This window comes from Garra rufa, chromosome 10 (genome assembly GCF_049309525.1).
Source record: "Garra rufa chromosome 10, GarRuf1.0, whole genome shotgun sequence".
NCBI classification, from domain to species: domain Eukaryota; kingdom Metazoa; phylum Chordata; class Actinopteri; order Cypriniformes; family Cyprinidae; genus Garra; species Garra rufa.
The window spans coordinates 12,257,088-12,280,609 of record NC_133370.1 but is presented as its reverse complement, the minus strand read 5'-3'; the positions used below and the strand labels follow the sequence as shown (position 1 = coordinate 12,280,609).

The window sequence follows — 23,522 nt, the reverse complement described above, 5'->3', positions numbered from 1 at the left end:
ATTAAAAATTATCCTGGCTCTTCTAAGCTTTATAATGGCATGGGTGGGTGTTTCTCTTCTTCAGTCCGAAACAAGTCCAATAAAGCACATCCATCCATAATAAAAAAAAAAGCATCTCATATGGCTCCGGCGGGTGAATAAAGGTCTCCTGTTGTGAATCGATGCGTTTTTGTAAGAAAAAACAAAAGCATAATAATCACTTTAATCTAGCTTGTGCAGTTCCAGATGAATGACATGCGTTGTGTTGTCAGAGGATTTCGATATAAGCCAAGAGGAGACTGGTTTTCTTTTGCTCCTGTAAACAAATGTTTTGTGTGAGATTCACCAGCGCATGCGCAATGCATACGTCCTATGTTATCTGCCTGTAGCTGCTTCTGTGTACAACTGTCAGTGCATTCAGATTAAAACAGTGTTGTTTTCGTCTACGATGACGATGGCGAAATCATTTCGTTGACGCCACTTTTTTTCATGACGATAACGAGACGATGACGAGATAAAAATGGCTCGTTGATGACTAAAACATGACGAGACGTGTGTGAGTTTTCGTTGACGAGACGAGAATAGACGAAAATGTTAGTGGGTGGTCCGTCAGACGTTTAAAATGCATGACATTTCCGCTTATTGTGCATGCCAATTAAAACTTAAAAAGTATCCCTATGGCAAGCCGTTTTAGCATTAAATACTCTTTGCTATACTAGTATGGCAAGCCGTTTTAGCATTCCATCCTTGTTTGTCTTTTATGTTCTAAAACATTCCTTCATTATTGTAATTATTGGTGAAAATAGTCGATCCGGAAGCTCACATTGTGTTGAACTATAGATCTGCTATTTTCAGAACTTATAAGTGACACTCCCCAAGATACTTACTGACCTACATTAATTTGTTAAAAGACTACTTTTTTCCCTTTTTTTTGACTAAAACTAGACTAAAACCGTTTTGACTTTTCGTCGACTAAAATTGGACTAAAACTATCACATATAGAAGTGACTAAAATTTGACTAAAACTAAGAAGCATTTTAGTCCAAAAGACTAAGACTAAATCTAAGATGGTTGTCAAAAACAACACTGGATTAAAATGATTATTATGCTTTAAATGTGGATATTTTTCGTGCAAAGATGCATTGATTCACTACAGGAGGCCTTTATTCACCCACCGGAGCCATGTGAGGCACTTTTTATTATGGATAATGCACTTTATTGGACTTGTTTTGCATTGATGAAGAGAAAAAACCCATGCATTGCATTATAAAGCTTGAAGGAACCAGAACAATTTTTGTTTTTATAACTCTGAATGGATTCGTCTGAAAAAAGGAAGTCATATACAGCTAGGATGGCTTGAGGGTGAGTAGATAATGTGCTTACTTTCATTTTTGAGTAAACAAATCATTTAAGGCCCAGAAAGGTAGTAAGGACTATTTTAACAGTGTCCTTACTAACATTCTGGTAGTAAGTGCCATTGCTGTGTTTGCAGGGTCAGAAGGCTCTCGAATTTAATCAAAAATATCTTAATTTGTGTTCTTAAGATTAACAAAAGTCTTCTGGGTTTGGAACAACATGAGGGCATTTAAAGACGTGAACTATCCCCTTCGCAGGCACACAAAATGAAGGAACTTCTGTGTGTGCCTTGCTGCACACATCACTACACTATTGACAATAGACAATGGCCTGTGAAATTTCACCGCAATATCGTTAATGTAACCACACATTTAGAATGACAAACAGCTAAAGCTCTCACAGTCTCCCACAGGCATTTAAATTGGATCACAAATGTCTTGTTTATTCCCATCTGGTGGCTGAATGCTCTGTCCATTAGCTTCAAGAGTGAAATAAATATTTGTAAACACTCAGAATCAGGGGTGGGTGCTATGTCAAAGTTATTAACAATTAACATTGTATATTAGAGATTTGTGCATAGAAAAAAAATCTGTGAAAAACCATGATATATTTTTGGATAATGCGAGCCATCCACCCCTAAACTGATTTAATTGCTTGAAATGCTTCACATGTTCATTTTTGACCATATTTTGGGTTTCAAATGTCACCTCGTTCACAGGTATGTTGAAGTTGCACCCAGCTCAGTCCAGTTCCCAACAGACGGTTCTCACCATCCCAGCCAATCAGCTGAAGCAACTCAGCGTAGGCAGTGGGTCCTCAGGGCTGCAGACCATTTTGATGCCTGTCGGCAAAGGTAACATCACCCCGTTTCTCTGATACCCACACAACCTGACTCACACTCCTGATCTCTAGTGTCCTGAAGGCTTTTGAGTCTGTAATGTTGTCAAGTTAGACTTCTTATTTTCAGCTTCAGGTTCTTGTTAACTGCTTCATTTTCAAAACCTAGAGATGTTAGAGAACTTTGCTGGCAACCATAAGATTGTAGGGTTGAGTCCCTACAAGTGGTGATTTATGAAAGGCACTCTTATGTGTCAAGGTGGGCTGTTTTGGGTCGTGAAGGAGTTTTAATTCTTTCAGCCTTCGTGGACTGACATTTTTGTCAGCGGTGTTAAGCCTGCCAGATTGTGTTTATCAGAGGTGTTTGTTTTTGTTCAGCATTCATCAGCGATGACAGTAATAGGTGAACAGAGCTCCAGAGACACTCTCCTGTCAGACATGGTTTTCATTTTCTCATTTTGCGCTCTCTTTAACTGGTTGCTAGCCTTGTTTTAGATTGATCTGTGCAGCACCATAGCAGCAGAAGCTGCCTCAGTTTAGTTTATGTTGAAGGAGTGCAGTACTTGAACATCAGAGCAGTAAGACAGACTATTTCCTGTAACAGTACGCAAGCTGTTGTCATAGTGATGGATGGAAGTATGGACAAAAATAATTGTGAGATTACAGGATTCAGTAATTGAGAAATGGCAGGCTTGAGTGCTCTTAAAATTTATGAGAGACAACAGGAACTACATGAATCAGCACATAAAAAAAAACACTTAAATGCTACCTTAGTCATGGCTTGAAAGATCATTGTTACTAAATTAGCACTGTGGGTAGGCAATATAACCGAAATGTTATTTCACATTATGAGAATTTACCTGATAACAATATATAACTTATTTAGATTTTTATCTTTGTTTTTTTTTAAATAACAGTAAAACAATGATACAAATAAAACTCTGGTAGAAAGGGTCTGTTTTACAGTAGTAAGAAATACTATAGAAACTAAATACTGTAAAATATTTAATAATCAAATAAAAAAAATACATTCTTCACTGTATAAATTAAATATACATACATTAAATCCTATTCATGTATAAAATCAATCTTACATGTCAATAACTGTAAGCTTTACTGTGCTGTGAGGATATATTTACATACCATGATATAGCAAAATTTCTATCAATAGGCTCTTTATGTCGTTGCCATGCAACAGATGAATAAATAAGTTATATCAGTACTTTACCTTGCTCTCCCACTCTTGTTATTCAAGGCTACACATTATGCTTGTGTCTTATGATCAGAAAAACTTGAAGCAATTTTTTCTAGCAATTAAAATGCTAGAAAATCTTCCCAAAGGACCCCAGATTTACATTTTTACATTTATGTATTAACAGACACCCTTATTCTAAGCAACAGATGATTACCAATGTATAATAGATTAATGCTGCAAAATAGTATTGTTTAATTTGTTTTATGGCTTGTCTAATGGCCCATAAATAATAAAGTCAAAGTTAATTTACCCTTGTGTCTTGAGTCATTGGGGACTATCCAGAAGAGATTTTCCCTTCAGGTCTAGCAGTGCCCTAGAGGATGCTATTGATGTGTAGTTAGCAGTAAATTGGTATTGGTCCTAATTAAATTGTAACTTTGAATCTTGATCAAACAGTTTTGTAACAGTGCTTGCCAGAAAAAAGGCATCAGGATTGTACCTTACTTCTCTGTAGCAGTCATGTATTCTGTCTTTAATAAATATAAAAAAAAAATATATAAAAAAAATTATATATATATATATATATATATCTCCAAAAATGCACTGAAGGTTTTTTAATGTTTTTTAAAGAAGTCTTTTCTGCTCACCAAGCCTGCATTTATTTGATCCAAAATACAGCAAATACAGTGAAAATGTTGAAATAACTTTTACAATTTAGAATAACTGTTTTCTATTTGAATATATTTTAAAATGTAATTTATTCCTGTGATCAAAGCTACATTTTCAGCATCATTACTCCAATCTTCATTGTCACATCAGAAATCATTCTTATATGCAGATTTGCTGTTCAAGAAACATTATCAATATTTAAAACATTTGAAAAATTTTTTTTAGTATTTTTTAAATACAACGATCCAAAGATCAGCATTTATCTGAAATAAAAAGCTTTTGTATTTTTACATATATTTAAATAGAAAACAGCTATTTTAAATAGTAAAAACTTTTTTCGCTGTACTTTGGATCAAATAAATGCAGGCTTGGTGAGCAAAAGAGAAAAACATTAAAATTCTTGCTGTTCACTGTACTACCACTGTGCTATTATATTGTAAGGCTATACACTTCCGTTCAAACATGTGCTCTTTAACAGAAACACACTTTACACTTTTCATGAATAGAAATTCAAAAGCAATTTTTTTTTAAACAGAAAACTTTTGTGATTATACAAATGTCTTTAATGTCTCTTTTGGTCATGTTACAGTCATACAATCTGGTGCTAAAGGTGCATCTGCCAGCAACACAAGCACGAGTGGAGCTGCTTCCTCAGCACCCACACCAGTAGCTCAAGGTGAGACTTGCTCACAACCACAGCCATACATAATGTCCAGACAACAATGTCCAGAAGTTACATGTATAATCATTCAATCCATTGATTTCTTTCTTTTGGTGTCTTTACATAGTTAAAACTGAACCTGGTTTGGTTAGCTCCACGTGTACAACTCCAGCACCCCAAACATCTGCCTCAGCCTCTACAGCACCCACCTCTGGTCCCCTGCCGACAACCCCCACATCCACAGATGCAGCTGCTACTATTAAAGTAGAACAGGGCATAGAATCTACAACACATGAACTTATCAAGTAAGAAGCACACTCACTACTGTCTCTCAGTCCTGACCCATCTAAATGTCAGATTTTCCCCTAAGGATTCTGTTTCTGCAGTGGGGCACCAACCCCACAGACATGCATGTTCGCAATTTTGAATTATTTAATTGCCTGTTGCCATACTAACAACTAGTCAGCAATAATACCAATGTTATTCTCATGACACCTCATTGAGCTAATACTGATGTAATTCTCATGACATTTTGAGTTGGATTTCACCAAAAGTAATGACTTGCAGTTTCTTAAGAGAATAAATAGTTCATTCATTTATCTCTCTGGCCAATTCTAAGTGTGAGTAATTTTTCTAACCAATTCAAACTCATAACTAGGGCAGGATGATATGACCTAAAATGCATAATATCAAAATCTTGATTAATTGAATGCTTTACCTCGAATACAATTAATGAATGATTATTTTTAATTGTTTAATTTTATTTTGCCCTCATAGTTATAGATCAGACTTATGATTGCCCTCTCAACGATCTACCAGTCAGTAAGATTTTTGATGTTTTTTTTTAACGAAGTATCTTCTGCTCACCAAGCCTGTGTCTGTTTGATCTAAAATACAGCAAATGCAGTAATATTTTGAAATATTTTTATTATTTAAAATAACTGCTTTCTATTTGAATATATTTTAAAATGTAATTTATTCCTGTGATTAAAGCTAAATTTCATTACTCCAGTCTTCATTGTCATATGATCTTTCAGAAATTATTCTAATATGCTGATTTGCTGTTCAAGAAACATTTTTCAGGATTCTTTGATGAATAGAACGATCCAAAGATCAGCATTTACCTGAAACAAAAAACTTTTGTAACATTATACACATTATACACTATACCATATATTTTGCAAGGATGCTTTAAATTGATCAGAAGTGATAAAGACATTTATAATGTTACGAAAGATTTCTATTTTAAATAATTGCTATTCTTATAAACTTTCTATTCATCAAAGAAACCTGAGAAAAATCTACTCAGCTGTTTTCAACATCATAATAAGAAGAATAAAAATGTTTTTGAGCAGCAAATCAGAATATTAAAATAATTCCTGAAAGCTTTAAAATCACAGGAATAAATTACATTTTAAAATATATTCAAATAGAAAGCAGTTATTTTGAATTGTAAAAAGATTTGAAAATATTACTGTTTTGCTGTAATTTGGATCAAATAAATCCAGGCTTGGTGAGCAGAAGAGACTTCTTTAAAAAACATCAAAATCTTACTGTTCAAAAACTTTTGACTGGTAGTGTATTTTGAAAGCTTGTAATATTTGTGTACATATTTTTAAATAAAATGTCAATCTCTCTCAGTACGGAGCACATTGAGAACATGACACAACTTCTGACGGCTATAGTGAAGAAATTCCCTCTGATTGTCCCTGAGAAAAGTAAGTTTGACCTCATTTCGAAGACTTTAAAATCATAACTATTTTCTAAATGCAAAGTTTTGGCTCTGAGAAAAAAAAAATTTTTTAAGTGTCTTATCCTCACAGAGGCATTTACTTGATCTCAAATGCATTAAAACAGTATTATTATGAATTGTCACTTAAAATAACGATTTTCTGTTTTAATATATTTTAAAATGTATTTTATTCCTGTGATAACAAAGCTGAAAACAGTAGTCAATTTATTCTGCATAAAAAGAGTGTATTTACACTAGTCCAAACTATTTAAATTTGGTGTGTTCTTTACAGACGAGGACTCTCATCCATTCTGTGCCACTTCTGTGGATCAGTACTACTCGTGGAACATCGGCAAACGCAGAGCTGCTGAGGTACAGCAGTGTTTGTGTTTTCATCTAGTCTGCATTTGTAAGCTCTGTTCGATTGTGTTTGTTAACCTCATTTCCCTTTCTCTCTGTGTAGTTGCAGCGAGCAGTGGCTGTGCGCCGTGTTTGCGCTGATCTGTTAGAGAGGACACCTCGGCTTCAGGCCCTTACTCCGCCCAAAACTAAAGAGGTACTTCGCTGGTGCCGTCTGCGTGGTTACACACCCCCTGACCCTGAACCCCAATGCACAGAAGAGGACTCCATCGAGGACATACTCACACAGATCGACAGCGAACCCGGTGAGTGTGTAGTTTGTTTATGTAACGGCACACATGCTTGTGTGTGTGTGTGTGTGTGTGTGTGTGTGTGTGTGTGTGTGTGTGTGTGTGTGTGTGTGTGTGTGTGTTTTGAACCCTTGGTTGAGGTTAATTCATCATGGCCTGTGTCTCTCTCAGCTATACAGAACTTTGACTTACACAAGACTTGGCACAGACAATGCAGTAGTGTTCTCTCTTTCTCTTTCTCTTTCTCTCTCTCTCTCTCTCTCTCTCTCTTTAGTTTTCAGTGATGGTGCATTAGCCTGTATAATGATGAGATAATAAGTATTCATACTTCATAGTTGGACATGAATTAAACTTAGGCATAGCCCCGCTACAATCCCTACTGTGCCTACCTAGACAGCATTTGAAAGCATCTTAGATTCAACTTTTATGCATAAAGCTGCAATAGAATACATTGAAGCAAACCGTGGAGAATTCAAGATGGGAAATGTTTTATTCAGTACTAAAAATGATTTCCCTTAGTTACATCCAGTGGACTGTTTCACCCAAAATAATTTTTTGGGGGGTTTTTTTGTGCCATGAGAGTGGTGTCATTAGCTCAGCTAAGTGCTGACATCATACTCTATTGGAATCGACTTTCCATTAGCATTAGTGCACCTCGCATGAGCGGTATTTGTTGGAATGAGTAACCACTAATGGAGATGTTGTCCATGCTGAGTGTTTTAAAATCAGTCACTAATGAGGTTTATTTTCAGCTAGCATGCTCCCTTGGAAAATATCCTGTGTAGACAGTAGACAGAGAGGAGGTTCACTAGCCTTGTTTGTTGTACTATTTTCTCCTCCCTTTAGGGCTGTCCCCGAATAGTCGAAGATTCGATGCATCGATATGCGGAGCCTGATTCGACCACCGATCTCACAGTCGAATCTTCGCGGGTGAAACGAGCATCATACCATTTTGCCAATATGGGGGTGCTCAATGTCTAATTGCACACAGAACTACTGGTTTTGTACGGTTATATTAAGTTATATACAGCCTTTGATTATGATAATGCAGTAAAAACAAAAGTGAAAAGAAAGAAGCGTTCAGTAAATATTTTTAACGTGTTTGTGAATAATTCCAACCACCCCTGTGACAAATTTAATTTTCACTTTCTCTGATGCATGACGAGATGAGGACCATCTTGACGCGTTTTTGCAGTTGGAGGCGCCTCTTTTGAATGGTTTTCTGTTGGCAGTGAGCGTTCTGTGCCCTGTTTATGCGCCCCCGGCTGCTGCGCCTCGCGTTTTGCAGGAGCGCTCTGAGCGCCTGAAGTTGAAAAAAAAAATCAACTCTGAGCGGAAAAACACCCAACGTCATTCGCGTTCTTTTCCATTGTCCAATCGAATGAATGGAGATGCGGGTCTTCTGTTGTGATGGCGAAAGTTTACCGTTGCTTAAAAAGTCCGGAGACTGCAAGAAATGGAGGAGAAACCTTTGGTGTCTATCGTGGGTAACCCGGAGCTGTATTATTTAGGGTTTCTGCTAATATGACAGTTTACTTAACAGCAAAAAACTAAGTTAGAGCGCTCGCGCTATAATCCTTTGAATTGACTGACAGGACAGCTGTTTTGGTCGTTGCTTAGCAACATAAAAAAACCGCAGCACACTGCTCTTTCATTAAAAGTCACCAAAAAAGGCAGTGCTGTGCGCCTCGCGTTTTTAGAACTAAAAGACGCGTTCTGTGTTTTTATTTAAACCTAAATAAGTTTGTCTGTCAGTTGGCAGGCAGTTTTGGTCGCTTGTAAAATAAAATAAAAATAGTTTTACCCTCCTGCTGACTATAGTGTCGTGCCCCTCCCAACCCATTCACACACGCACATAAGATGATTCGACTATCGGTCGACTATAGAAAGATTCGAAAATTCTGATTCGACTATGAAAATTCATAGTCGGGGACAGCCCTACCTCCCTTATTGTCCTCAGCGTCCGTTTATGTGCTTTCTAGGTTTGCTATTTGTGGTGTTGTTCAGTGTAAAACACTCTTAGATTTGTGAAAGGCATGATTTACCTGTAAACTAATAGTAATAATTAATAATTATTAGGCATTTTATAAACAATAATAATTAACTATAATTAAATAATAATAATATTACTTGACTAATTATAATAATTATTAGGCACATTATAAACTTACTAAAAATAAATAATAATGTTATTGTTGTTATTATTATAATGCAAAATACAAACTAAAAACAAATAATTATGAATCATTATTAATTAATTAATTAAGCACTTTGTAACTTAAAAATAGTTATTAAGTCTGATTAAATAATAATATTTTTACTTGACTGACTATAATAATAATTATTTGGCATATTATAAACATATTAAAATATATAATATTATTATTATTGGGCTTATATGTTATAAACTTTTTATTAAAAATTACTACTACTACTAGGGCTGCACGATTTAGAGAAAAAATCTAATTGCGATTTTTCTGATCAAAATTGCGATTTGCGATTTAAAATGCGATTTACTACTATTTCATAAAAGAGCTACAAGTTTGATATGGTGGTTTTAACAGCACCAAAGAAAGACCAAGCATAATCACAAAGTATGCTACACTGTTCTACTGTTTATTTAAAACCTCTTAAACATTATTGTCATTTTTTAAATAAAGTTGTCATGACAAATTAAGAAAATAACTACAGTATCTTAAATAAAATTGAATTAACAATTAAAATGATATAATAAAATATTATTTAAATCTTTTAAAATAAAATATATTATATTATACAAAATTAATTAATAAAAATATTATATATTTTATTATATAAAATCCTAAAAGATTACATACATACATACATACATAAATAACATTATTTTATAACAAAATATAATTAAAATCTTTTAGGAATCCAAACACACTGTAAACTATTTTACATTAGTAAAACACTAATGATAACCTACATTAAGAGACACTTTGTTGGGAAGTTGAGCCGCTGCTCCCGCTCATCTTTTCCAAATGGCGTTACCGTTATTTGCTCAGTACATGCAGTAGAGACCTGCACTCCTACGAGAGTATAGCGGGACCCGACGCAAACGAATGCGGCGCGGAACATAACTTGATGGGAGAGTGCGGCTGTGCGGGACGCGGGAAAATAAAATGATTCGCGGGACTCCCGCAAAATAGAAATATCTAAACAAAATATTAAAAAAACAAAACATTGTTATTCATCTATTGCATAAAAGCAGCAAGAACAACTAGTATACAACTTACAGCTATGATTAGTAAGCACAGGGATAGGCAGTCATCAGAGCTGTTTAAGTTAGAATCCACTCACTGCTCAAATGTTCTTGCACAGTGCTGAATATTGCGTGCTCACGAATTAAAACACACGAAGTGTAGACATTGTGAAAGATTCATTGTGCATACTATTCATTGTAGAGCTTGATAAGTTCGCATATAAACTGAGATATCAGCTTTAAATGAGCTGTGTCTGCTTGCATTTTCTGTTAAGAATAACAGTGGTTTGTGAATGTTGATGCTTAGCCTATAGGCTATAACAAATATTTTTATCGGGGACGTTTATGCTGGGGTTTTGTGAAACTTACGAGATCTGTTTCATGTAAATTCAATTGATGTACTGAAAAAACAACAACTATAAAGGTTACTTTTATGCGGGCTTTTGCGGACAGAAGCGGGACAAAACATGAATGTCGAGGCGGGAACGGAACGAGATAAACATATTTCTGCGGATGCAGGACTGAAAAATACGTCCTGTGCACGTCTCTACTTGCAGTGTTAAAATGCCCCCTATTGGTTAAACTCTGCATCAAACGTAATATAAGCATGAAGATGTAATATGCACATGAAGCGACCTGTCAAAAACGATTTATATGCTTGTTACCACAGTTGATAATTAATCGAAATAATCGCAGCTCTTGCGATTTGAAAATCGCACCCTTTCAAATCGCGATTTCGGTTTAAAAACGATTAATCGTGCAGCCCTAACTACTACTAATAATTATTAACTAGGTTTACCGAAACCAATACGGCACCGGTACCCATATGACCGGTATGTACCGGACCGAAACAGAACGCGAATTTCGGTGCCTCATTTCAGTGCCTGAACTGTCTATTGAAATATTTGTCTTCTGGTGTAAGAAGCACTGATTTGTCAACATGCATGATCGCTAGTTAAATTTAAATGCTGCATTCATGGGGTGTCAGAATGATCGGAAAAAAAATATTTTATAGTTTTACAACAGTTTTGTGTAAAGGGGGAAACACGTCAAACTTAAAGGTCCCATATTGTCAAAAATCGAAATTTCCTGGCTTTTTTCATGATAACTGAGGTCTAGGGGCTATGTAACTACCATATAAGTTTCAAAACAGTCAATCCACAGTAAACTTCACACAGCCTCCTTAAAGTAGCTGTTTCTTTTCACGAGCCACTGTGACTTCCGTAAAAATGTGACGTCCGATCTACTCGGTCACTGCCTTCAGTGACCACCCCGAGCACCAACCACGGTCCCACCCTCCTTTTGTCAAACCCGACAACATCGTGTCCATAACATTGTTGAGCAACAACAACACGAAAACAAGTTGAGAAAATGCTGTTCAGTCATAGACATCGAAACTACATCATTGCACAGGCTTCCAAACAACGTTAATATAAGAGACCAGTGGCACGTCAACTTCAGCCTCTTTCACACAGCCATTCCGGAAAATACACGGATAAAGTGTCCCATGATTTGTTCTGGAGTTGTTTGATTTGGTTCATTCACAAAGTGATTTTCCAGTATCTGTGGATGCTTTACACACAACCCATAAAGACATGACATTTGGAGTGCTTCATCACTACAACTGCCTTTATGGCATTTGGTTCTGGCTTTTTTTCACACAGCGCTCGTTCCCGTAATTTTCCGGAATCAGCACACATTGTGAAAGGGGGCTTTACTAAAGATTTACAAGATTTGCTCTAGTCTATGCATCCCTGCCTCTGCTGAATTATTTTTATTCCCGGTGGGGATAAAACATCCCGTGAAGCTCTCCTACATCCTGATGTAAATCGTCTAAATCAAATTTTTCGCGATCAGCGCTTTTGTTCTGAATCAAATTATTCATTGTACTTGCTTTTATGTTTCATTTTCAGATGAATCAAATCAAATGAATCAAATGATTCGCGATCCGATTGGAGCGCTTCGAAACAGTGAATCATTTTGCGACGCAGTTTTTTACTTATTTGTAAATAGTTTCAAATAGTTTCAAAAAGCTCTGTTTATACTTTACTCACTTTCTCTATATAATTTATTCGTTGTTTGCAATGAAATCAGTACAATTAATAGGCCTAACTTAAGTTTTTTATGAAATTATGATCACATTAGACAGTTTTCGTATTAAAAACATTTCATGACATGACATGTAACAAATTACACTAACAATTTGGTCAACCTCCCACCTATAGGAAGAGAAAAAAGGTTTTCAAAAGCATCCCCCCTGAGCCCCCTGGTTTAAACTAGAAGGGAGACAGATCTGACCACTGGGCATGCGCACACCAATCTAACATTATTTTTATCACACTGTACAGCAATAATACTGTTTTTGTGTTATAGTAAGGGCTAAGTTTAGGGTTGGGGTAGGTGTAGACGTTAAAAAAAAAACACAATCAAATAGGTAGAACAATTAATTTCATTGTTAGTTTCCGGTCTGAGCTGTATCCCTTCTAGCCACAACCCTGCCCCCTGCCCTAGTCATACCAGGACATGCAATAAGTCAGGAGAGATGTCCTATTTTGCCAGAGAATGCAAATATGGTAATATTTCTGCAAAAGAATTGCTGAAATTAATTTGAAGCTGTTACATTTTTGTAGTTGGGTTAGGTGGCTTAGGTTTTATTGTTGTTGTGTTTTGTATTTACTTTAATATTAATGTACACTTTAAACTTTTAATTTATTTTTGATTTTAAAGATCTTTTTTGTCCAATAAAAAGATATTCTTGTGTCATTGTGCTTTTTTTAAGAAGTATCGGTTCAGGCACCGTTTTGGCACCGGTACCGTTTTAAAAGTATCGAATTAGCACCGGTATTGAAAAAAACCCAAACGATACCCAACCCTATTATTAACTATAATTAAATAATAATAATTATAACTATTTTATAGTTATTTTATAAACCGTTATTATTATTAAGCACTAAGAAAGAATTATTATTTGTTATATTAAGGCAAAATAAAAACTAATAAATAAAAATAATTAGGTATTTTATGAACTTATTATTATTATTATTAAGCACTTTGTAACTTATGAATAATAATTAACTATAATTAAATAATAATAATAATAATACTTGACTAATTATAAATGTTAGAGTAATTATGTTAATTATTAGGCACATTATAAACTTATTAAAAATATATACAAATAAATACTACTACTACTAATAATAATAATAATAATTGTTGTTGTTATTATTATAAGGCAAAATACAAACTAATAATAATGATGATTATGATATTGAACAGAGCCATAGTGTAGATCAAAAGTGTTGTTTGTTTTTGGTGGGTTATGTAGCTCTGCTTCTTGCTTGTAAGGAGTTGTGTGCTGTCTTACACTAACATGTGTGTGTGTGTGTGTGTGTGTGTGTGTGTTAGAGTGCAGCTCGACTCTGACGGGCTGTGAGGAGTTGTCTCAACGTCTGGAGCAACTTCAGAGGATTCTGAAGGCGGAGCCTGACGAGGAGGATGACGAGCCTCTTGACATCATCAGTGTGAAAGACATAGACGCTGCCAAGGTCAAAATCAAACTGGAACAGGAAGAGGCCGAACAGGAACCCAAGTTCTTTTTGGGGCGCTGCCCATCGACCCAGTTCATCAGAGACACAGCGGAGCAGGTGAGTGGGAGACTGAAATGTTCTTTCTGTCCGACTACCTGCATCTAGACTTTCTGCTGTCATACATGTAATGATATTGTCTGTGTGTTAGATCGGCGTCACACTGCAGCAGGTGGAGGTGGAGAAGAACGTTTTTGCTCCAGTCGTGGAGACCGTGATTCTTAAGGTAAGTCTGAGAGTAATTAGTTTTATTTTATGAGAATATGACTGTAGGGCTGTTCACATTGACAACGATAACTATAAAGGTTTAATACCCCATTATAATCATCATTATAGTTTTTGGTGTGAATGGGCCTTTACATAACATTTTTGTTTAGAAGTTTTGGATCAGCAAGTTTCTTTTGCTCATCTAGGCTGCATTTATTTGATCAAAAATGCAGTAATTGGAAAAAAAAAATTCTATTTTAATAGACTTTAAAATTCAATGTATTTCTGTGAAGAAATGCTGAATTTTCAGCATCATTTCTCCAGTCTTCAATGTCACATGCTTCTTCAGAAATCTTTCTAATATGCTGATGTATTATCAATGTCGGAAACAGTTGTGCTGCTTAATATTTTGTTGGAACCTGTGATACTTTTTTCAGGATTCTTTGAAAAATAAAAAGTTAAAAAGAACAGTGCTTATTCAAAATAGAAATTTTGTGTTTCATATACACTACTATTCAAAAGTTTGGGGTCAGCACATTGTTTCTTTTTTTTTTTTTTTAAGAAATTAATACTTTTATTCAGCAAGGATGTGTTAAATTGATATATTGTTTTAAAAGATTTATATTTTAACAAATGCTGTTCGTTTTAACTTTTTATTCATCAAAGAATCACAGGAAAAATTTTAAAATCTTCATTGATTGAATGATTTCTGAAGGATCATGTGACACTGAAGTCTGGAGTAATGGCTGATGAAAATTTAGCACTGTGTCACAGAAATAAATTATATTTTAAAGGTGCCATAGAATGGAAAACTGAATTTACCTTGGCATAGTTAAATAATAACAGTTCAGTACATGGACATGACATACCATGAATCTCAAACACCAACATTTCCTCCTTCTTATATAAATCTAGTATTTGCAAAAGACCACCGAAAAATAGGTCAATTCCAACATAACACAGACTGTTACGAAACAGTCGTTGGAGATCGTTAATAGTTACGCCTCCAATATTTGCATCGCCCAATCATCGGTAATGTCATCAGCACATCAGTTAAACAACGTGAGTCACTCAAGGGACACGGTTAGCTTAATGCTAGCGCTAGCCTGTTACATTGCTATACATAGGATTTCACTTACCACATAAACAGAGAGATGACTGCACTGACGATGGTGAATGATGGAGAAATAACTGCGCTGATGATGGTTAATGATTTACAGATCTTGAGAATCACTGACGAGCTCAACTGGTGTGGTAAGAGAAGCACTCTCTCTGCATTGTAACTTTACACAGAGCACATGCATCACAGTATGAGCATCATGAGACTAAAATGTCAGCGATTCAAAACGGCAGATTCAACAAACCGCATATTAAAAGCGACTAGAGCTCCTAATTAAATATATATTTTTATCCATGTGCCAGCTATTGAGCTTTGTGAAACAGCCAATCAGAGCAGAGCTCATTAATATTCATGAGGCTTCCAAAAAACAGAGCATTTCATTCTAGAGGCAAATTCTAGGGTTGTAAATGGACCTGTAAAACCATTTCTGGAGATTTTTTTGCCCTTTCCTATACCATATACCTTCTATGTAGATATCAGAGAACAATTTAAAATATTCTCTCAATGCATTCTATGGCACCTTTAAAGTATATTAAAATTGGAAACCAAAATAAAAAATTGCAATAATATTTCGCAATATTACAATTTTTTCTGTATTTTTGATAAAATAAATAATACCCTTAATGAATTTAAGAGACTCCATTAAAAACATTTAAAATCTTACTGATCCAAAACTTTTGAACGGCAGTGTAAATGGTAGCCTCTTTTTGCCTCTTTTTGAAATTGGTCTTAACTACCATTCCACATAGCTGTTTAAGCATTACATGTGTTTTGAGTCATTTTTTTTTTTTTTTTTTACCTTCAATGAGAACTTTTTTTTTGTCATGGGTAGGACATGGTGTTACAATAGATTAGCATTTCTTAACATGTCACAGTGCTGATTGTTGTCTAAATCTCTCCATAGGCTGTGGAGCAGTTTGCCAGTGAAATCCTCAGGGAGTCTTTGGCCAATGCCCATGGAAAATCCCAACAAAACAGGTCAGTGCATCCACCCGTATGTCAGTAAAAGATTAATCAGGACAGATGGGCAGACCAGCATGATTCAGAGTAAAAGTAGTTTCAAATGCTCTTCAGTTTTTTTTGTTTTTTTCAGATAGAGTTGTAACATTATTTTGAAGAACTCCAAGCATTGAACTTTGTCTAGTGTGATTTGACTTTAATTGTGAGAGGAAGTGCTTTATGATAGTATATAATTATCAGAGCACTGAGGATAGCTTATGAAAATCTGATTTATTTGAGTGGTAGAGCAGCAGAGCCCAGCCCTGAGAGAGAAGAGATTGGCTCGGTGCTGCTCTACTTACTCAGCACATCTGCTTTCATTCACATGCCTGACACACACTGATTGAGCGTAATATTTCATCAGCCTTTTATACAGTATTCAGTGACTGCCTTTTATAGAGCACAGTTTAAAATGAGGATCAGTCAAGCAGGAACTGATCGAAGTCTCATACATTAACAGAAAGCAGCAGTTTGACAAGACTCTCAGACCGCTCATTTAATGCTCAAAGGTCAATAACCCATTATACCAAGATAGCAAATGTACCGTGAGATTTCTCGCTCTCTTTCCCATCCTCGTTTCATTCCTCTCTTTGTGTCTCCACAGAACTCCGAGAGAGATATCGGCAATGGACGTGCATCAGGCCATTAGCTCTATTCCCACTTGTGATTTTCTGACTAATAGGTAATTTTGCTCATCCTCATTTTAAGCTTTTCGCCGTCTTTCATCAGGGTTCCCACAGTCTTGAACAACGTGGAAACTAGGGCTGTTTCTAGGGTTTTTAATCAATTCTCATTTTTACGAAATAATTTTGGTTCTTAAATCCCAAGAATCAATTAGTCTAGCTGGTTTTTAGTTTGTAAAAGGAACATTGTAGTGCACCTCTCATCCATGACAGTAAGCTTTGTGCTTTGTTACTTTTGACATGAAGGTCTCAGATTTCAAATTAAAATATCATCTCCTCCGCTAGAAAGAAAACTCTTCTGCTCACCAAGCCTGCATTTATTTGATCCAAAGTACAGTAAAACAGTAACAATTTAAAATATATTTACTATTTAAAATAGCTGTTTTCTTTTTGAATATTTTAAAATGTAATTTATTCCTGTGATTTCAAAGCTGAATTTTTAGCATCATTACTCCAGTCACATGATCCTTCAGAAATCATTATATTCTGATTTGCTGCTCGAAAAAAAAGCTAGGTTTCTTTGTTGAATAGAAAGTTCAGAAGAACAAAATTGATCTGAACTAGAAATCTTTTGTAACATTTATAAATGTCTTTATCATCACCTTTTACCAATTGAAAGCATTCTTGCTAAATAAAGGTATTCATTTTATATAATTGATTTCACAAAAAAAAAAAAAAGAAAAAAAAAATTATACTGACTCCAAGCTTTTGAATGATATAGTGTTACAAAATGTTACAAAAGCTTTTTATTTCAAATAAATCCTGATCTTTGGGTCTTTCTATTCATAAAAGAATCCTGAAAAAATGTACTCAACTGTTTTAAATTTTGATAATAATAATAATAAAAATGTTTCTTATGCAGCAAATCAGCATATAAGAATGATTTCTGAAGCGTCATGTTACTTTGATCACAGGAATAGATTACATTTTAAAATATTCAAAATAAACAAAATTCAAATAAAAAGCAGTTATTGCTTTTGCTAATTAGTCAAATCTATATCACTGCTTTTGTATTCTGTATTAAATAAATGCAGGCTTGGTGAGTGGAAGAGACTTCTTTAAAAAAACATTAAAAATCTTACTGTTCAAAAACTTTTGACTGGTACGGTGTGTTCACACGGGGCGCAAGCGTCAACGCTTCCCATTGACTTTGAATGGGTGACGTCAAGCTTTGCCGAAAGGAATTGTGGATCCGTCGGCGGCGCTTCACTCGCGTTGCTCGCGGCAGAAGTTGAGAAATTTTCAACTTCTGCCGCGAGCAACGCCAGTGATGCGCTGCGTCAGCCAATCAGATCGCTCTATGCAAATACAGTGGCCAGGCGGCAGCCAATCACGTTCATCCTGTTCAAGAGCAGCATTTCATTGGCTGACGCTGCTATGACCATAAACGTCAGCCACGCCTTCCGTTAAGTGTTGACGCTTACGCCCCGTGTGAACTCACCGATAGTGTTGTTATGCTCAGCAATTGATTTTCAATATGATTTTTACAAATTCTTCTTTAACAATCTTAAATGACTTTTCAAATGCCATTTGTCAAAATGTGTGGGAAACCTGTCTCATCATTATTCCAGTTTTATTTATTTTATTACTCACCATAAACTCTCTGTCTCTGATAGGTACATGGGCATCATGGTGAAGAATGAAGGCCACGCTGACTAACTTCACTCCTTAGCATCTGACCACAGATAGACAGATGGACTGTCATACACAGACTCCTCCCCCTTACATTATGTAAAGGTGGAGAATGTGCAAGGGCTGACCAATCAGGCGCAGATGCCCTCTAACATGCCGGTGTCATAATAGAAATGAGCCATTATTACAACAACAGCTGTTATATCCAAGGGTACTGAACCCTAACAGAGCTTGATACGCAGCCTGAACAGCATTTGATTCGTATGGCTGCATCACTCTATTTATTCGTTTTTCATACTTCCTTTATGAATTCTGTGATATTTATGAACTCTGATCCAGTATATGTAACCGTCAGTACAATAACTACAGTACAGTGTTAATGAGCAGGTACAGTAGACGCAGAAGCCTCTGCTCTATTATTCTACTTTCATCGGGACCCTCAATTCCACAGGATCACATTAACCTGCTTTGCCGTTGACACAGAGCTGTTTAGCTCGTGTTAGTCTTAAAGGAATAGTTCACCCAAAAATTACTTAATGTTGTTTGAAATACTGGAGTCATAAGCATTTCTTCAACCAGTAGTGCAGACATTAAATGAGCCACTGAATGGTTAACCAGGAGAAGGTGATTTTTTTTTGTGTGTGGAGCTTTATCTGAAATCATCCAATAATTGTCTTTTTAACAAGTCTTAAATGATCGGTTCAACTTTGGGTGGAGATTAAATATCCATTTTGAGTCACATCTTCACTAGATTTCACACTAGGGCAAAGAATGTCTAAGAAAAGTCTTAATCGTGTTGTTTTCATATGAATATGAATCATTTTTTGTACATCTGTGGAATTGATGAAGGATTAAACTTCAGTGAGTATGGAAGTTGTTGTGTGTGTGTGTGTGTGTGTGTGTGTGTGTGTGTGTGTGTGTGTGTGTGTGTGTGTGTGTGTGTGTGTGTGTCTAGTGGCATTGAGGAAAATGTGCAGATAGACAGGAAGCATTGGCGTATTTGCAAAAACAAGCTATCTATTGTGTCATCTGTTTCAGTGGGCTATTTTGTGTCATACAGCTACCATCAGTTTCTGTGTCCTTGTGTGGATGGGAGAGAATGTGTTGCTGTGTTTATTCAGTGTTAAAATCTTCACTTGTCTAACCAAACTCCTGAATGTTTCTCTTTCACATTGTGTATCAAAAATAGCTATTCTTGTATTAAAAATGGTCAGTCTGCCACTAAGATGGATCCAGCTGTGCTGATTTCTTCTATTCTTTGTGCAAATGCCAGTACAAATGAAATGTCACATTGCAAAACAACAAGATGAACTTTAGAGGGCTCAGAAATAGAATGAAGTTGTGACCGTGCACTGGGGCCGCAGTGTTTATCCTGCCATTATATTTCTTTGTCTATTACATGATCGGCCGTCTACAATTTCTCCTTCGCGAAAACCTGGGCTGGATCGAGTCCATTCATAAAAACGGAATTTACATGCCAGTGAATGTGTCGATTTTTGGATGAATAAATCAAAAGTTAGTCTGTCACTTAATTCGAATCGCGATATGGACCAGTGTCTGTGAATACTGAAACGCAAAAAGACGGTTTAAATATGAATCCTGCATGCTCCATTTGCCTCTGTATGTATAAATGAATGGCGGAGACGCGGTTTTCTTTACTACACAAATACTGAAGCACGCCTGACGCTCTCGGTAATTTTCGGCCTTTGCGTTTCACATGAACAGATAAACTCTCCAGGAGTGCCGTGAGTGTCACTTCATGTGAAGTTTACCGTTTCATTTGAGAAAACTAGCATTATATCGACCTGTATTATACACACAGAAACTTCACGGCAACCTGTCAAAATAAAGGTCTGGTTTAACACGTAACAGAACTATATTAGTCTTGTATATTACTTTTGTACAGTATAATGTAGGTGTTTATATATTCCTATTTCTGGCAAATTTAAAGAAAACAATTAAATGATAAAAAATACAACAAGATTAACCAAGTAATTGTAGAAAAAAATGAGTTTAATATTAATTTTAACAGTAAACCTCTGTTTGTTTTGCCAAAAAAGATTTAATTTTCATTTGATTAAAAATAAATAAATGTTATGTACTTATTTGTTCACTGAAAGAAATGTTTTCGTTATTACGCAGAAAGTAGGCTAAAAAAGTACCATTGGCTATACTAGTCTAGCAGCCTGTTTTAATGAATGGAAGGTTTTAGGGCGAATCCCATACAGTAAATCGCAGTAAACATTGTGTTTTGTTACTTTTGATATGAAGCCAAGTCTCAGATTTCAAATTCTCTCCATTTTGTCTACAATGTTCAAACTCAAAATGCCGTTTTAGCGCTGTTTAGTGGAGCGCGTGAAGCGGGAGCAGGAAGCGCACGGCACGTCAACCGATCGTGATTCGAGTCCTCCGTATTGAGACTGTTACAACATGAATAAACATCCGAAGATATGTTAAAAGTAAGAGCACAACTTATCGAGGTAAGTATCCTGTCTCATGTAATCGCTTAATCATTGTTTCAATCGCGGAAAGACGGCAGTATAACAGTTTAAACAATATGTCACTTAACGTCACATTTAACATTAACCTTACCTCAGAAAAAAACTAATTCGGTGGTGATCATACACTTGGTATTCAGGTAGAAAAATGAACTAGAGAGAGCTATTTTGATAATTATATTCACCGTATAACAAATTCATTATCAATTTTCACCGTTCAGTTCATGTTTCAACAATAAATAAGTAAAGTTTTTATGACAGCCATCATATAAGTGTTTATATTTCAAAAATGAAGAAGAGTAATAATATAATTATGCAATTTTAAGTTAAAGTTCACTTTTAGTTTAGTATTGTAAGAATTTTACCCTTTAGTATTATAGTAATGTTGTAGGGGAGAGTGGGGACGTTGCAACATTGCTTATTTCTTCAAGCAGGAATAATATACAGTAATAATATTCATACTGCACATGGTTTATTGGCCCCTCATACTTCCTGGAAGAAATCAGTCACATGATGTGATCATTCCTTCTACCAAAAATCATTTTCGTGTTAAAAAAAAAGTAATTTTTTTAAAGATGAGATTCTTGGTCATAGTGTCTAAGTTGTTTGTGTGACGAATTGTAAAAACATAACATTTTAATCTGTGCGTTCTTAGCTTCTAATAGGCATAGCTATGATATGTTGTCAAGCTAATATACCAGTTTTATCATGGCTATCACTGTAGCTATCACACTGTTGCAACTGACCCAACATGCTGTCCCTTACAACAAAATAGATTTAAAAGCCTGCCATAACATTACAAAATTGGAATTTTATAATGATAATACTAATGAGCCCCTTTAATAGTTAAGTATCTCTCCTTTTTTAAAGTGAATAGGTAAAAAAATACTTGTTACTTAATGTTTTTCATTTACTATTCTTAGTTTTTTTACAGCCAATTTACATTATTAAATACTGTGACTGTGCATAAATAAAATAAAGAAATTGCAAAATTATATTTAAGAATGATTTAATTACATTTAACTATAACTGTCCCCCTATTTAAGTGTAAATTATATGTATATTATCATATGTACGCATGTTGCAGCAATATTGGGGAGTAGCTGCAGATTGTATTAAAATTTCGGCTTTCTAATACAAACAGTCTCTGAGAAACTAAAGGAAATGCAAAAAGTGTTGCAACCGTCCCCACTCTCCCCTACCAATCGTCTCTCTTGTATATTTTACAGCATTAGTTGACATTTTTTCCCTCAAATACAATCAAATCGCAAACTTGTAAAGCATAATCAAATTGAATTGTGAAATTTGTCAAAACCCAGGCCTATTGTGTGCTAACTAGGGATGTAATCAAAATCTCACCATACAATAATTTCTTAATATGAAGTCCATGATACAATATTTATTGCAATATTTAAAAAAAATCAATGTTCAATCTATTGCACTTTGAGAATTTAAAATTAAGAGCTCCAACCAATTTTCTTAAGAAAAACTTGCATGAGCAAAAAATTGTCCTAAACCGGAACTTTAAAGGGGACTCAACCCTCGTTTTATTTGTGGTACATCATCTTAGTCTAAATTGCATTCACACTAATGTTTTAGGAAGACAAACTAATTATAATATAATAATAATAACACTTGTATATCATTTTATATTATTGTTATTTCCATGAAAGTAATAGCCGTATATTTTAAAACAATTGCACTGTAAAATAAATGAAAATTTCATATGTATATTGATTTTGCCTAAATTTTTCCCTAATTTCTAAACAGGAAAGAGAGAGTTTAAATTTAAACTGCTAATATTAGTTGTCAGCAATTATTTCTGCACTTCTAAGCTTTTATTTTGACTGAAAAAGTTTCAAACATACATCTCACTACAAATCTAGTGAAATGCTGTAATCATCTTCCATGAAAATAAAGCATAATTAGTGGCCATTGCGTTCCCAAACTTCACTGCATTCATTCACTGTGAACTGAGCTGTTCGGAGGTGCACAAAACACCGGATCACCTGAACAAAGTTTGCACTTCGCTTTAAAACACGCAGCAGAAACAGACTTAGGAGGAGCCTATCGTGCTTTCGGGTTTAGTTCGTCTGAGCCAAAGCATAATGGCCTAAAACACAACTTTAAAGACCTTTTATGTTAGAATAAGAAGTTTAAGTATATTTTTAAAACAACACTTTTTGCCTGGAAGACCTATAATTTTATATCGTGATATGATATTGAAATTTTGTCACGATACCACGATATTCACAGCTAAGTACTTACCACCTAGTTATATATATATATATATATATATATATATATTTTTTTTTTTAGTTGATCTAACTTATGTACCTCAGTTTTCGAGTAAAAATCATCAACAAATAATATATTTTTACAACAATGTAGAGGTAATTTAAAACAATGTAAATTTTGTAATATTACAATTATATGTAAGCTTGATTTCATTAGTTTTCAGTCAAAAAAATGTGGAAGCAAATTTAAAGAA

The 23,522-nt window shown here is 35.1% G+C and overlaps 1 protein-coding gene across 2 annotated transcripts in view; it reads left to right on the top strand.

Moving 5' to 3' along the window:
* The window catches only part of yeats2 (YEATS domain containing 2), a 49,409-nt gene extending 29,645 nt beyond the window's left edge, over positions 1 to 19,764 (top strand). For both annotated transcript variants that reach the window (XM_073848489.1, XM_073848488.1), the window contains exons 21-31: positions 2,054 to 2,188; positions 4,626 to 4,712; positions 4,825 to 5,002; positions 6,339 to 6,415; positions 6,722 to 6,801; positions 6,893 to 7,094; positions 13,714 to 13,952; positions 14,044 to 14,118; positions 16,124 to 16,197; positions 16,823 to 16,900; positions 18,518 to 19,764. In XM_073848489.1, the coding sequence (XP_073704590.1) occupies positions 2,054 to 2,188; positions 4,626 to 4,712; positions 4,825 to 5,002; positions 6,339 to 6,415; positions 6,722 to 6,801; positions 6,893 to 7,094; positions 13,714 to 13,952; positions 14,044 to 14,118; positions 16,124 to 16,197; positions 16,823 to 16,900; positions 18,518 to 18,560 (1,268 nt within the window). In that variant the 3' untranslated portion in view covers positions 18,561 to 19,764. The remainder of the gene's footprint in view (positions 1 to 2,053; positions 2,189 to 4,625; positions 4,713 to 4,824; positions 5,003 to 6,338; positions 6,416 to 6,721; positions 6,802 to 6,892; positions 7,095 to 13,713; positions 13,953 to 14,043; positions 14,119 to 16,123; positions 16,198 to 16,822; positions 16,901 to 18,517) is intronic.
* The last annotated feature ends 3,758 nt before the right edge of the window (positions 19,765 to 23,522 follow it).